This window comes from Eretmochelys imbricata, chromosome 11, assembly GCF_965152235.1.
Source record: "Eretmochelys imbricata isolate rEreImb1 chromosome 11, rEreImb1.hap1, whole genome shotgun sequence".
In the NCBI taxonomy this organism is placed as follows: Eukaryota; Metazoa; Chordata; order Testudines; family Cheloniidae; genus Eretmochelys; species Eretmochelys imbricata.
Genome location: NC_135582.1, coordinates 9,691,459 through 9,708,017, shown reverse-complemented (window position 1 = coordinate 9,708,017; position 16,559 = coordinate 9,691,459). Strand labels below are relative to the sequence as shown.

General features: G+C 42.9%; 1 protein-coding gene across 1 annotated transcript in view; it reads left to right on the top strand.

Annotated features, from left to right (window-relative positions):
- Positions 1 to 16,559, top strand: part of CLASP1 (cytoplasmic linker associated protein 1) — a 269,429-nt gene that overhangs the window by 12,893 nt on the left and 239,977 nt on the right. The window contains exon 2 of the mRNA XM_077830446.1: positions 10,072 to 10,557. Within this exon, the coding sequence (XP_077686572.1) occupies positions 10,363 to 10,557 (195 nt within the window). The 5' untranslated portion in view covers positions 10,072 to 10,362. The remainder of the gene's footprint in view (positions 1 to 10,071; positions 10,558 to 16,559) is intronic.

The following is a 16,559-nucleotide window of genomic DNA, read 5'->3' as shown; positions in this document are numbered from 1 at the left end:
GCAAATCCCTAGTGCAAACATGGTTTAAACAGAAGCAACAATTCATACTGGTTAAAGCTTACCCTGTTCAAACCTGGGTAGGGTGTGCCAGTACAAATTGTGCTACACTGATGTTAGAACGCTGTGGGGTTTGCGTTGGGGCAGACATAGCACTGATAAGGGAATGTCAGGGTTATTATTTACCTTCGTCCTGTCCCTTTAAGTATTGAAGGTCTGCTAACGGGGTCAAAGGGGACAGCTCTGGCTGCCGAATTGGAGTTTGATGTGTTCTGGAAGGATTCAGCAGCAATGGGGCTTGTACAAGTTTTCAGTTTAATAAAACTCCAGTCTGGGAGTGTAAAACAGTCTGAACTGGTGGCTTAAAGCTAGGGAAATCTTGCAATTTCCACTGTTAAATCTAGCTCAGCTTCTCTAATGTCAACAGTATTGTTAGTCCACTGTGTAGACAGACCACTTATTGCACTCTGTGTTTTAAGCACAGTGTCTCTGGTTTAATAAGCACTGTCCTTAAAAAGCCGATGGCACATCCATGCTGGGGCTCTCAGCATGCTAGCACTGGTGGAGATGAACTAGTGATAATAACAGCAGGAAACTTTTGTGTGAAATTTCCCTAGTGCCATGTAGAGAGAAACTTAGAGGCATTATAAACTTGAAGTTCAGTAAACTTCAGACAAGTTAAGTAGTTTCAGGTATTACTTTGGTTCCTGAGTCTTGCTCGGTTTTACATTTACATTTCTTATTAAAAGACTGGTTGCTGCCCTGTTGCTGTTGAAAGATGCGCACACATCAGATAAGAACGTAAAAGAATGTCCATATTGGGTCAGACCAATGGTCCATCCAGCTCAGTATCCTGTTTCCAACAGTGGCCAACGCCAGGTGCCCTAGAGGGAATGAACAGAACAGCTAATCATCAAGTGATCCATCCCCTGTCGCCCATTCCCAGCTTCTGGCAAACAGAGGCTAGGGATACCATCCCTGCCCATCCTGACTAATAGCCATTGATGGACCTATCCTCCATGAATTTATCTAGTTCTTTTGAACCCTGTTATATTCTTGGCCTTCAAAACATCCTCTAGCAAGGAGTTCCACAGACTCACTGTGCATTGTGTGAAAAAATACTTCCTTTTGTTTGTTTTAAACCTGCTGCCTATTAATTTCACTTGGTGACCCCTAGTTCTTGTGTTATGAGGAGTAAATAACACTTCCTTATTTACTTCCTTCACACCAGTCATGATTTTATAGACCTCTATCATAACCCCACAAAGTCATCTCCTTTCCAAGCTGAAAAATCCCAGTTTTATTAATCTCTCCTCATATGGAAGCTATTCCATACCCCTAGTCATTTTTGTTGCCCTTTTCTGTACCTTTTCCAATTCCATTATATCTTTTTTGAGATGGGATGACCAGATCTGCATGCAGTATTCAAGATGTGGGGGTACCATGGATTTATATAGAGACAATATGGTATTTTCTGTCTTCTTATCTATCCCTTTCCTAATGATTCCTATCTTTTTGTTAGCTTTTTTTGATGGCTGCTGCACATTGAGCGGATGCTTTCAGAGAACTAGCCACAATGACTCCAAGATCTCTTTCTTGAGTACTAAGAGCTAATTTTGACCCCATCAATAAATGACTATATAGGGGAAATGGGAACAGACTAGACACAAAGTGCTGTCAAAGACAGTAAATTGGAAAAGAGTAATCCTGCAGTTATAGCAATTGAGTGGTACTTGCAACACTTGTAGGTAAAATGTTTTTTAAGTTGATATCCTTTTAGAATGAGATTTCTAGGCTTTAGGTTTTGGAAAATAGTAACACTTAAATCAGAAGCATACACTGTTTGATTGTAATTGTCAAAAATGTACCTGAACAGTTCAAGGAACCTTACTGCCTACACATGGAAGCTAGATCAACAAGAGGTGAGAGCACGTTTCCTTAACAAGATATTTGCAGAGTTGCCATTTTTGTAACCCCCTGTCACCTTCATCTCTCCAGTAAGATGAACTTTCTCCTTCAGCTAGGGCATTTGATGTTTAGGTTGCCACCTTGGTTACCTCTTAGTGTTTGCACAAGTCATTGAGGAAGCTTTACGCTTAGATAAAGTAGTAGTGTTTTGCCTAACTGCCGGCTAGTCTACACCGGCAACGTTAAAGCCTTTAATGTGGCTTGTGTATTCGCAGCAGAGCACTGGGAGAGTGGTCTCCCAGCGCTCTAATAAAACCACCTCCACGAGGGGCGTAGCTACCAGTGCTGGGAGCGCGGCTCCCAGCGCTGGTACACTGTCTACACGGGCGCTTTACAGCGCTGAAACTTGCAGCGCTCAGGGGTGTGTTTTTTCACACCCCTGAGCAAGAAAGTTGCAGCGCTGTAAAGTGCCAGTGTAGGCAAGCCCTGAGAAGTTTTACATCTTATTGAGTTCCTTGCATCCCACAATGCTTTACAAGTTCTGTACAGCTCTGGTGTGCAGCCATCTCTGGAATAAAGGGTTACCAACTGACCAGGGTACTCAGCGCAACAGTTGAGGGAGAAGACGCAATTTTGGCCAAGAACCATGAGATCCTTTCTGTGTTCTCAGAAAGGACATGTCATCTGCATAGTACTCAGTTCATTTCTGAAGGATGATGTGTTGTCCCTGCTGGGACATGAACCATTGGTTGGAGAGAGCCTAGTTATTAAACCCAATCCGTAGACCTATTCATTCCCTTTGGCAGGGAGTGGTAGAGATGTACTACAGAAAGAGTGATTCTTTTGTAGGCTTTTATACTTGAAAACAAACATCACTGCCTGTTGTTTGAAAGTGGAAACTTCTTTAAGAGGAGCTCTTCATTCTTGTGGAAAGTCAGGGTTCAAAGACATGATTGTTTGATGTGCCTTGAGCTAAGCTTTAATTTGAAATTTGCCTGCAGCTACATTATGAGACATGTAGAGAAGAAACCTTGTTTGTGTAACTATGCCACTGCGTCATTTAATACGACTGCTGTGCTGTTTTGGTGGGTTGGTCTGTTTGCCAGCAACTCCCAAGAAATTAATATTGCACTGAATAAGTAGCATCAGGGCTTGAAAGTTGACCATAAACCTAAAGTTACCAGCCAGAGGCATATACAGAGAGATGCATTCAGGAGGGTCACCAGTGAGGCCCAGGAGCAACAACTCCAGTGCATGTGCTGTCACTCACAACTTTCATGAGTGACAGCAGTGTGAAACTGACTTACTTTGTCAGTCTTACTGCAGCCCAGGGGTGCTGAGTAGCAGTGGTGAAACCCCTGATCTGGGAAGCTGTGAGCAGCAGCAGCAGTTTGTTTGAAGACTATAAGGGCATGTCTGTGCAGGGAGTTAGTCTGGAATATCTAGTCTTGATTAAATTCCATGTGTGGGTGCTCTTACTTCAAAGTGCTGTATTCCAAATCAGTTTAATCCACTTCCAAAATGGATTAAGATGATTTGGAGTAGGGCACTCTTATTCCAGGGACAGAGCATCCACACATGGAGTTAGTCAGGAATAATTAATCTGCTTTAAATTCACACACCCTACCTTATTCAAGGTTAATTTTCATGTATTGACAGGAAGACAGCACTCCATCTGTCACATTCAGAAGGTTTCGTTCCTAATCACAAGGGCTAGAAACATAATTTTAAAGTGAAAGCTTAAAAGGCATAAACTGGTAATTCAGCAGAATTTTACTTTCCAAGAAAAGCTTTGTCCTTGTCACAGGTGAGAGGGGATTTCTTCTTTTTAAGCACAGCAAAAAGTTAAAATCCTCTACCATGTCCAGTTCTGCATTTTTACTGATTTTTCTCATGTTTTCACAAAACCATTATAAATATTTACTTAATTGTTTGCACCAATTCAATCTGAACTGTGCATATTGCTTTGCTATGGACTGTCCAGACTTCTTTTCAGTGTTGTGGATGGGCTGAGGCGGAGCGATTAGATGCTGATTACTGGGTTTGAGTTAGACCGTGCTTTCCATAGTTAGTTGTTTTTACCTTCTCTTTTTGTAAATCCAGTTTTGGACCAAAACCTTCATAACTAATATGAAGCTTGTGATTCTTTGCTAGATGACTTTGGTGGAAAATGTAGAGGGGGCGGGGTGGGCACAATGACTGAGTATTTACATAAACAAAGTGTGGGGGGGTGTTCATTTTTGCAAAATAGTCGTTTCCTAAATCTTTTGGATCATCCAATCAGACTGCTTGCCTAGATCAAATTCAGTCTAGTCTGTCTTCGTGAATTGAGGACTAGTGCCTTTGACTAGATTTGCAGTGTTTGGGTTGCTTCTGGTCCTATGTTTACAGCTATTTTCAAAACCTGGAGAGGCTCCAGACATAACAAGTCTGCACCATTGGGTTCCTGGCTTGGATTTCTGCAAGGGCTTAAGGTTTACGTGACTGGACAGCCTTTGGGAGGAAAAGTTTTTTGGTCCTCAAAGCTTAACCTCCGTAGGTTCCCGGAGTCAGTGGATCTTCCTGGTATTAACCACTCAGAGGCTGTAAGGTTTAAATTCTGCCGGACCAGAGGGATCCCCACAGGGCTGAGACTCTACAACTTGCAGAAGGAGGGTTGGAGTCAGAACATCCACTTAGGCCTAGGCACCAACTCTGTGGGTGCTCCGGGGATCAAGCACCCATCAGAAAAAAAAACAGGGGATGCTTAGCAGCCATCAGTCGCTGTTTGGCGGCTGGCGGGAGGCGCTGAGGGGAGAACAGAGAGCAGCAGGCAGGCAGGGAGCTTTGGGGGAGGGGGTGGGAAGAGACAGAGTGAGGGCAGGACTTAGGGAAGGGGCGGGGCTTCGGGGGAAGGGGTGGAGTGGGGGTAGAGCCCCCACCGGGAAAAATAAAAGTCAGAGCTGGTGCACTTAGCGCGTGTCTACATTTACAGTGCTGCAGGGGCACAGCGGAACCGGTGCGGCTGCGCCGTTGTAGAACTTGGTGACGGCGCTCCTATGCCGATGGCAGAGTTTTCCCAGGGGGTACTTTGTTACTCCAGCATCCCAGCTCACTATTTCACTAGGAAAAAAGGGTATTTTTAAAACGCATTCTCTGACAAGTGTGAAAATCCTAGCGCAGACAAAGCAGGCGTAGTTTTAACGTTTGTTAGCTAGTTAAAGTAAACCCTGGGCTCTTTTCTTTGCCTAGTGCTTTGTCTTTACTAGGGTTTTAGTCTTGCCTGTATACACCTTTTTTCTGTTCTGGTGTATACAAAGACCTTGTCCTCATGTATAGCACATGCCTTCTCCTCTTGTGGGTCACTGACTTGCATCCACAGGTAGATTGTATTACTGGCCAAGCTCGTGAGATCTTACTCAGTGGTATTTCTGTTTGTCTTGTAATGTAATGTATTAATTTTTGAACGCTGCATCTGATCAGTTCCAAAATTTCAGGGAATGGATTAGGCATTGATGGCCAGAAGCTTACTGATTTGGGGGACAATCGGAACATCCAGAGAGAAAGTGGGGGACATGTGGAGCTTGCTGTCATATGTTGATGGCATCAAGGGCAGCCAGAGGGAAAGGGGAGAGAAGGCTTAATTCCTTCCTCCTTCCTAAAGTCCTGCCTCCTCAAAACCTATTCCAGGTGAGGGAAAAGATGGCACCATTTGCCCACCCCTCTGTTCCAATCTGGGGGGATGGAAGGTACTTTGGAGGTGGGAGGAGACACATATGGAGCTCCTGGCATGGTGGGGAGAATGGGGGGTGGGGGACAGGTGTCAGGGCAGAGAACAGGGCTGCTGTCATGGTGGGGAGATGGGGAAAGTAGGGGAAGGGTGAGGAACAGAACCCCTAGCACGGTGTGGAGAGTGGGGGCTGCTGCTGTTGAGAGGGCAATGGGAGGGGGGGAACAGAGCCCCTGGCATAATGTACAAAAGGGGGGACCCTTATGTAGTTTGGGGGGGGACAATGGGGGTGGGGAATAGAGCCTTGGCATGGTGGGGAGAACAGGGGACTCTGCAATGGTGGGGCAAGGAGACATGGGGGAAAACACAGAACCTTAGGTGGGGGAAGAGTTTGGGGGGATCTGGTACATGGGAGAGACTGGGGCTACAGAGCCTTCATGGGTGGGGGAGACTGGAGGACCCAAGCATGAGGGGATGAAGGCACACAGAATACCTGTAATGGTGGGATGAAAGGAGGAATCGGGGAAGTGGGAATGAGGGTGCACACAGCCACTGGTGTGGGGGAACGGGAGACCCTGGTATGGGAGCAGAAGAGATCCGGGGAGTACACAGAACACCTGCCAGTTGGACATTGGGAGAGAGTTGTAGGGAGTCCCTAAAATAGAGGGGGATGGGAGAGTGGGGGGAATGGAGGGATGCACGGTGTCCTGGTGTGTGCAGTGAGCTTGGCTACATATGCTGAGGAGTGTGCGATCCCTTGCAATGTGATCTGGCTTAACACACGTTCATTCTCTAAAACACGGAAGTATTAGACAATCTTACCCTGACTTAAAAAGAAGCCATTCCTAGGAAAACTGTTAGTTTTAAATGAATTAGCTTAAAACATCTGGGTCTTGGCTTGATGTCTTTCAGTTGTTACTGTAATCGAGTTAGTTTAACAACTGAAAAGGTGCAGGTCATTAGTGAGACAAGGTGGGCGAGGTAATATCCTTTACTGGGCCAGCTTCTGTTGGTGAGAGAGACCCACCTTGTGTCTCTAATATCCTGGGACCAACACAGCTGCACCAACACTGAATATGATGCAGGTTAACATTTTGAAGACCTAGGTTTCCTCACCTTGGCTACATGGCCAGCTAATACTCCTTTGAAGTAGGTAGTTTGCATCTTAACAAGCTTTAAGGGCTCATGTACATGGGAAGTTGCCCTGAATAGCTATTCAGATCAAAACTTTTCCAGTCAATTTCCCTGTGTGGACACGATTCCAGAATAATTAGTGCACTTCCAGACTGGAGTAATTATTCTGGAATAGTGTCCACAGTAGGAGCTAATTCAGATTATTGTATTCTGTGATAGCAATTCTGAACAATTTCCCCATGTAGACAGGCCTGAAGAGGGCTTTTAATTCCAACGTATATAACTGGGCTGAGCTACCACAATTGAAAAACACCTTCGCTTGATACTTTAGTGCCTTTCATTGGAGGAACTCAGAGTGCTTTAAACGGTGAACTGGCTGCCCCATTCTAGTGGAGGATGGTGGGGAAGAGAGTAGGTAAATATCCTCATTGTAAAGATGATAATGGGAGGGTGTAGAGGTCAAGATTTAAGGTTATGAGGGAGGTCTGGCTGTCCTTAAGTTTGGAACTAATAACTCCTTTTAGAAAAGGGTTTTGAAAATAAGAGGTCTATTCAATTTCCCATTACAGTATCTGAGACACTATTCAAGATTTGAAAGCTGAAATCAAAACTGGGCCCAATGCCCAGATAAAAATTATTTTTTGTGCAAGCTAAATAGCCCCCCCCCCCCAAAAAAAAAAAAAAAAATCCAAAAAGGAAGGTCACAAATGCAGTGAACCAAATTGAAAGGCCTTGCCCAGAAGCATCTAGACAAAGAGGGACTGTGGTTAGCAGCCTTGGATAGCCTCCCTGTGCTGGCAATCTTACTGAAGATATGGAGAGACCTCCAAAGAGCTTTGTTACGAGCTGGTGAAACCTTAGTTTCAGAGTTCTGCTTGCAGATTTTGCATTTTGGTTGTATTCTATGTTTTGGTCTTCATTTTACTCCTGTGGATCTCTCCTTTCAACCTGAAGCTGTTACATGGGGCTTTCAGTGGTCAATGATTTCTAGGTGTATGAAATCAGTGACTACACAGCTGGCACAGACTTAAACACGGTTGTGCAAGGCAGAATTATGTTAAACTTACTAGTGCAAAATATACCCCCCAACCCTTTAAAATACTAGTATTTTCTGTCACCAGCATAGTAATCTCCCATTTGAAAAAAACTTGCACTGAGCAAGTGGGCAGATCAGAGCCTTGCAAAATCATAACGGCTATCAACTCTTCATTTGAAAGGGTGCAAGTTTAGGGCCAGTCCTAGGGATGTTGGAATGGATGCTTATTGCTTGTGAATGGTGCTGGATTAAAAGCCCTGAAGCCCTAAATTAGCCCTTAGAAACTGACAGTACTGCACAGACCGCAAGAGTGAGAAATGCCACACTTCAGCACTGATCTTCAGGGGCCATTTTTAAGGGGTGAGAGGGGAATTCTGTCCCTGTGGCCTTTTCAGTCTTGGACCTTTTCCCCCACAACGGGTAGTTTTTGGAAGACACTTATCCAGTGGGAACTGGGTTGAGACCCCAAACAGCCATAAAAAGGTTTTAAAAAGTGCTGTTTGCTGCCATCCTGGGGTAGATTTTTTTTTTTTTCTGGTGACCTCTATTCTCCTATGATTTAAGAGCAACACAGACAAGTGCAGGGGTCAGGGACACCCAGCCCTTGTCTGGCTGTGGTTAAATGGGGCTGGGAGTCCTCAGGCGTGGAAAGGCTCCACAGCGCACAAGGCACTGGATTATGTCTAGCAGTTCGGTTTGAAGTCTGCTTGTAAGAAGTATGTGGGATCGTAGTCGTATTGGTCCCAGGATATTAGAGAGACAAGGTGGGTGAGGTAATATCTCTTATTGGGCAGCTTGTAAATTAGGCAGAGACAGAGGAACTGGAATAATGATTTGAGAAATAGCCTGTAAGGTCTATTCTTGTTTTCCAAGTTATGCTTTGTTGTATGTCATCTGCCATCAGCTATTCAAAAGTAAAAAACTGACTGCCAGGGTTCTGTTGTTCAAACCAGTAGCAGTTAGGTTTACTACCCCAGTGCTTTCGAGCTGAGTGAACTTGTGCCTGTAGGTTCATTCCAGTTAAGGTTTCTACTTCGCAGTTTCTCCGGTTCCCCCTTCCCGTGCACTGAGTCTGACCTGCTTTTCTTGTGCTAGTGCAGAAAGTAGGGCAGGCTTCTAGCTTTGGATGTTATTATTAGAAAGTAAAAAAATCCCAGATTCTTACCCACCTCCTCTTTTTAAAGAAGAGTGGCACCTGTAAAGAGAGCACCTCAGGAAAATTATACATAGTGATGCTGGCTTCCGCCATTAACAGTTGCATGTGGGAGACTGAAGCGAAAGGGCAGGCATGGGGGGTTCGTGCTCCCTGGGCTAGTGGGGATGATTCATTTAGTTATGGAGGGGGAGTGGCAGAGAGAGGCTGCAGCTGCTTGTAAAGCGAGATTTCCAGTCAGCAGCATTAGCCTGGAGGTTCCTTGACATACTTCACCAGCTTGTGTTAAGATGCAGAAAAGCCCTGCTGAAAAGGAACATTTAAGGGCACACTCTGCTCTGTTACAGAGATGAGGATCCAGAGTTATGCCATGGATTACGCTGCTATAAATCCCCAGTGAGAGCAAAGTTTGGCCCCTGAGTTTCCTTTATGGCCCTGCTTACAGAACATCTCAGCCAGTATTAGCTAAACCCCATTTTAAAATTTATGCTAGTAAGGGGCTAAAACTGTTTCCCAGTCCAGCATATTGAGCGCTGCACGGGGTTAGCCAGTTTACAAAACCATGCTGTAATGTGGCTCATCATAGTCTGATCCCTGGAGACAGTGTTTGCATCGTCTTAACGAAAGCTAGCTGTCTGTGGTTCTGGCTCCTGCTGTTTTATCTGTATTTTAGACAGGGCCTAAAGTATGATACAGATTCTGATGGCAGTGATGGTTGAAAGTTAGCAGTCAAATGAGATCCAAATTTCTTTCTGTACTCATTTCTTAAACAGACACGCTTTCTCAGTGACTGATGGCCCATATCATGGGATCATCACTCTACCTTTGGGGACAGACAGAATACACTGAATTCTCATCAGCCTTTATTTGAGACCCAGATTTGCTGGATCTGTCATGAGAGCTGCTTCTCAGGGGACTGATGGAGAACTGCGTTTTTTGAAACATAACCTAAGGTCTTTGTCCTGACCTACCTAATGCTGTCTGTTTAAAAAAAAATCCTGGCTATATCATTTGTATCCGGTTTATTACATCTTTATGTCCCTCAGATGAATAACCTATTTTGTGACATGCTTTTGATTTTCTTTGTATTTAATTTGTTTAACCTAAAATGCTGTCTTATTTCATTTCTTGCAGAATGGACTGCTGAACTAGGAAATATTCCAGACCCAATAGTACAGCATTGCTGCACCACTCACAGCTTTATCTATTACTAGTTATTTAAATTGGACTTTTAATATCCTGCCAGCTGCTCTTCAGACACACATGGTGCATTGTTGCCATTCCCAGAATTGCATCTTTGAAACCCAGGCCCTCAGTAACCTTCATCAAACAAAGAGGCGACCTACAGGATACATTTATAGTGGGGTTTCTCAGACCTACTGCCCTCTAGCTTTATTCTCGCCGGTGCTGTATTTCTAGCACACCATGGAGCCCAGTATGGAGTATTGCTTAGCACAGGTGCTTCAGAAAGACGTTGGAAAGAGACTTCAGGTTGGCCAAGAGTTGATAGATTATTTCTCAGATAAACAGAAGTCTGCTGATCTTGAACATGATCAGACTATGCTGGATAAAATGGTTGATGGACTTGCCACCTCTTGGGTAAATTCCAGCAATTACAAGGTAAGATCTGCTTGGGGAAAAGTGATTAGAGTCTAATACTGCTTCAGTCTGGCAAGTCATATTGTCTTACTTGTAAGGAATGTCCTTTAAATGAAAGTTACGTAGAAGAGTCTTGTTCATTCTCACTTTTTCTGCAGACTTCATCATAGTCCTACTAAACCCACTGTTCTCACCCCATTTCTCAATAAAGATTTTGTAGCTGATGCTGTAGGGAAGGTCCCATGGTACTAAGACTTCATTACTTTAACAAACACATGTACTAATATTTTGTATTTTAAATCACAACAAAGCTTTTTCCCAAATTGAATACCAGGTTACGTTTTGCAATGAGATAACTTGGATTGTTTGTGTAGCTTGTTCATTTACTTGGGGGATTTGGTCATCTCCAATAGTTGTCCCATTGTTAACAGGAATTAATGAATTTGTGCTGTATATATTTGATATATAATACTTGATTTTATTGTAAAATATGCATATAAGCTGCCAGTATTCTTTCACTCTTGCATTGAACAACACCTAACGTGAGTTTTACGTTATTAACTGTTTTTATAATACAACATGTCCATGTATATTATACTTAATAGCTGAAGAGTGGATACAATGGCTAAATGAGCTTTCTGTGTTGGAATTTGCTACCATTTGTAGTGATGTCATTGGGGGATAGGACATGGAACTCTACATAGCAATCAGTCACCACTGTTCAAGACCTATTTGGCCTTTGTGTAACAAGTTGGTTGTCTAAGCTGTCATAAATATAAAGGGAAGGGTAACCACCTTTCTGTATACAGTGCTATAAAATCCCTCCTGGCCACAGGCAACAACCTGTTAACTCTAAAAGGTTAAGAAGCTCAGCTAACCTGGCTGGTACCTGACCCAAAGGACCAATAAGGGGACAAGATACTTTCAAATCTGGGGAGGGGGAAGGCGGCTTTTGTTTATGGGACTGGGAGTTCTTTCTTGGGACTGGGAGAGGCCAGACAGAAATCCATCTTCTCCAACCAATCCTAATCCAAGTCTCCAATATTGCAACCAGTAGAGGTAAGCCAGGCAAGGCGGATTAGTTTATCTTTTGTTTTATGTGAATTTTTCCCTGTGTTAAGAGGGAGGTTTATTCCTGTTTTCTGTAACTTTAAGGTTTTGCCCAGAGGGGGATCCTCTGTGTTCTGAATCTGAATACCCTGTAAAGTATTTTCCATCCTGATTTTACAGAGATGATTTTTACCTTTTTTTTTTTTTTAAATAAAATCCTTCTTTTAAGACCCTGACTGATTTTTTCCATTGTTCCAAGATCCAGGGGTTTGGGTCTTTGATGATTTTGTAACCAATTGGTTAGGATATTATTCTCAAGCCTCCCCAGGAAAGGGTGTGTGTAGGGCTTGGGGGGGATATTTTGGGGGAAGACGTCTCCAAATGGTCTCTTTCCCTGTTCTTTGTTTAAAATGCTTGGTGGTGGCAGCATACTGTTCAAGGACAAGGAAAAGTTTGTATCTTGAGGAAGTTTTTAATCTAAGCTGGTAAGAATAAGCTTAGGGGGTCTTTCATGCAGGTCCCCACATCTGTACCCTAGAGTTCAGAGTGGGGAAGGAACCCTGACATAAGTGAACAAGTGTTACCATTACAATTTGTACTAGTTAGCTTCCTTGTTGGGGGAGTCTCAGAGACCAAGGATAGGTTTCCCCCAAATCAGGGTTGAAACACATTGGCCAGCCCGTATGAGAAGTTTATGGTGCTTCTGTTGTGGATAACTAGAGGACTTTGCTCAATTCTCATGAGAATGAGATCAAAAACTCCTGTGGAGACCCAGAGCGTTGAGTAAATTAACCATGATTCACTCTGGAATTATTTGTGTCCTTTGGCGTTATGGAGAGCCTGGAATATCAGTTGCAGGTGATTCAGAGTTCAGTGTTTTCCGCAACTCCATTTCACTGTTTGTGTTAACAGAACTGTTGATCTGGCAACGGGTGCAAGAATGCAGCACTTCTCCATACTTTACACACCAACAAGCTGCATTTTTATGCCTTACACCTTTTTTTGTATGTATTTGTGCAACCGAATTTTGAGTAAGTTTGGTCTGGCACTGAGCCAATTGTGGTGGAAGGTGAACTTCTTTCCACCCTTAGCATGCAGAAGTTATCTTAAAAAGTCAGTGGAATATCATTTCTGGTTCAAACTACAAAGACATCCTGATGTGTGTGCGCTGTCATTGCTAATGGGGAACATGTACTGTTATCGCAAAAAGAAAAGGAGTACTTGTGGCACCTTAGAGACTAACCAATTTATTTGAACATGAGCTTTCGTGAGCTACAGCTGACTTCATCGGATGTAGCTCACGAAAGCTCATGCTCAAATAAATTGGTTAGTCTCTAAGGTGCCACAAGTACTCCTTTTCTTTTTGCGAATACAGACTAACACGGCTGTTACTCTGAAACCTATGATGTACTGTTATGTGAGAGTATAGCATGCTTTTTCCGTCTTGCTAAGTGGTTCCTCATCTATCATGCCATCTTACTATTGAAGATGGAATTCACAGATACTGTAAACTTGAATTTATTATCAAACTTTTGCTATTTGTAGGGGTTTTAAAAATTGATACAGGTTACGTAGATACATAAGATGTGCCAAGTTCAGCATTAAGTTAAATGCAGAGAAAGATGTACATTTTTTACACGTTACAGTAGCTTTTTTTTTTCTTTACAATTGGTCCCTTGAAATGTGCATTCTCTCAACTTCCAGCAAGGAATTTCATGGGGATGAGGGAGGCAGAAAAGGTAAATAGGTCATTGCACCTCCAGATAGTCTCACATTTGAAATATGTAAATTTCTTTGTTATATAAATTGAGGCAGGGACTACATTCAGTTTTTGTCACTAAGTGTTATGGAAACTAATGGTTAGCATTCACAGTACTTTATAACATGAATTATCTATGGAATATGTCTGCTAATTAAACAAAGGCCCTTCGCATAGAGATGGTGACTGGAGAGCATTTAGCTCAGTGGTACGTGCGTTGGGATGTTTGCTTCACCAAACTGCACCATCGCAGCATACCACCTAGTTGTAAATATTGCGCAATAGCATACAGTATGTTATTGTGGCTCCCTGCATTTGAATTACTACCTCCCTCCTTGTTGGCTGCTTGGAGGGATCATAGGAGCTCAGGTTCCTTTGCTCAGTGCTATTTGCACATAACTAGATGTGTGAGTGAGGCTAGGGGGTGCTCCTGATATCTGATCAACTCCAGGGACTCTTCTAAATAACCTGTGGCTATTTATCACTACCATCGAGTAGCCATCTGGAGATTTAGACTGGACGTGTTTGGTCACTGCTGAAGAAGCCCGTATTTACAGTGTGTTTGTCTCTTTCTCACTCTTGCTCCATCCCCAAGTCTGGAAGTGTCTATTTAGACGAAAGACTGAGACTATATGGAAACAGAAATTCAGAATGGCTGTTCCTTAACATTTCATTAATAGAAAGGATGGTCTCAAGTTTAGGAGGGATTAGAGTAACTGATCCAAATAGCATGGCTGTTTGATTTACTCGTGGCTGTGACCTGCACGTACTGTTGCTTTTAACTAAGCCTGTCAGCAGCCCAATATTTCCATTTGATAATTGGGGAAATATCAGCACCCATAGGCTAAGTGACTTTCACAAGGCTGCCCAATTCAGAATTCAGAACAATGAGTCCCAATTGTCAACGACATAACAAGAGTAAATCTATTTTAGGAGAGGATTTAAGTTCCCTCTTGGAGTGCACAGGCTTCAGCTGTTTGTTAATTGTGCTCAAGCATTTTTTTTTTTCAAAAAAAACTGTGGCCTTGTCTACACAATGTTTTGTGGAATCCTTCACTTTGGCATCAGCAAGAGTACAGCACCACCCTTGTCAGAAGGCTGTAGCAAAAAAGAGTGGTGGCTGGGGGAAGGGAGTGCATTGCTCCAGTCAAAGGCTATAAAAGTGTCATGCATAAAATAGTGTAATACCCAAACTGATTGTACAGCATTTAATCGGCAAGTCTGCTCTCCACAAGTGAGATAACAAACTGCTGCATGCCTTTGTGAAATGTAGAAGACACTCTAAAGCAATTCATGAGCTCTGAAAATCTTCTATCAAAGTGTACATATGAAAGATGTCCCCAGGAAGAAAGGCACTTGGGGACCCTGTCCAATGCCTCCCTTTCTCCACTGCCTAGCAAGCATTGTCATTAATGCTGCTGCAGCTAGTGGATGTGGGAATCTGTGACTACACAGACCTAATGATCTGCGACTGATGAACATCTTTGGGGACAGAGACACTGCATATTTAATAACTTACATGCCAGAGGATGTTGTGAAGGCCAAGACTATAACAGGGTTCAAAAAAGAACAAGATAAGTTCATGGAGGATGGGTCCATCAATGGCTATTAGTCAGGATGGGCAGGGATGGTGTCCCTAGCCTCTGTTTGCTAGAAGCTGGGAATGGGCAACGGGATGGATCACTTGGTGATTACCTGTTCTGTTCATTCCCTCTGGGGCACCTGGCACTGGCCACTGTCAGAAGACAGGGCACTGAGCTACATGGACCTTTGGTCTGACCCAGTATGGCCACTCTTTTATGTTCTTATGTACTATGTAAAGAGAATTACATATGAACTAGCCGGTGTCTAAAACACAACATAGGAAAGCTGGAACAAACGACCATTGCTTGGGACTACCACGACCCCCAAATATTTTTCAGAGTCACTGCTTCCCAGGATAGAGTCCTCCATTCTGTATTGATGACCTACATTCTTTGTTCCTAGATGTATACATTTACATTTAGTCATATTAAAACACAATTTGTTTGCTTGCGCTCCGTTTACCAAATGATCCGGATCACTCTGAATCACTGACCTGTCCTCTTTGTTGTTTATCGCTCCCCCAATTTGTATGTCATCTGCAAACTTTATCAGAAATGATTTTATATTTTCTTCTAGGTCATTGCTAAAATTGTTAAATAGTGTAGGACCAAAGAACCATTCCCTGTGGGACCCCACTGGAAATACATAATCTCAAAGATGATTGGCCATTTACAATTACATTTTGAGACCTACCAGTTAGCCAGTTTTAATCCATTTAATTTGTGGTATGTTAATTTTATATCATTCTAGATTTCAAATCAAAATATCATGTGGTACCAACTCAAATGCCTTACAGAAGTCAAAGTATATTATGCCAGTCTTTTATCAACCAAACATGTAATCACATCAAAGAAGATATCAAGTTAGTCGGACAGGCTCTGTATTCCATAAACTCATGTTGATTTGCATTATTTACATTTACCCTCCTTTAATTTATTAATCGAGTCCTCTATCAGCCACTCCATTTTCTGGATTCTTCCTAGGCTGACAGTTCAACATCCAGCCTGCATCAACCAAAAGTTGTTACTGGCTGTTCATTGGTCTCTGTGAAAAAAAATCTTAAGGTATGTTTACACTTAAACCGGTACAGCTACAGTGCTTCAATGTGGGCACTACCTACGCCAACTGGAGGAGTTCTTCTGTCGGTGTAGGTAATCCACCTCCGGAAGAGTAGGTAGTTACACTGTACTGCAATTCTTGTGTCAGTTTATTTCTGTGAAAGTCCTTTGGCACATTAAATTATTCTTGCACAACATATTACAGATAATTGCACAGTGAGATAGTGAACTTTGCTGGCATGTTTTGGCCACCTATATTTGCAGCGAAGTTAGCTGCGTAGCGAACTGTGCCATTCCATGAACTGCTTTGGATTGTGCTAAGAATGTATGTTTGGGTTCAATTAAAGGAAGAAGCAGAGGAAACCTGGAGAAATAAAGAAACGTAATTCAGATGTTCTTGGTGAAAACAAACAAGCAAACCACAAAAGAAAATTCAGACCATGGACCTGATCCTAGCCCCATTTATGCCAATGGGGGTTTTTGCTACTGACTTAATTATCCACAGGATTGGGCCACAATATAGCATCATTCAAATGGTTTCTAAATAGAATGCCCCCCCCCCCCTTTTTTTT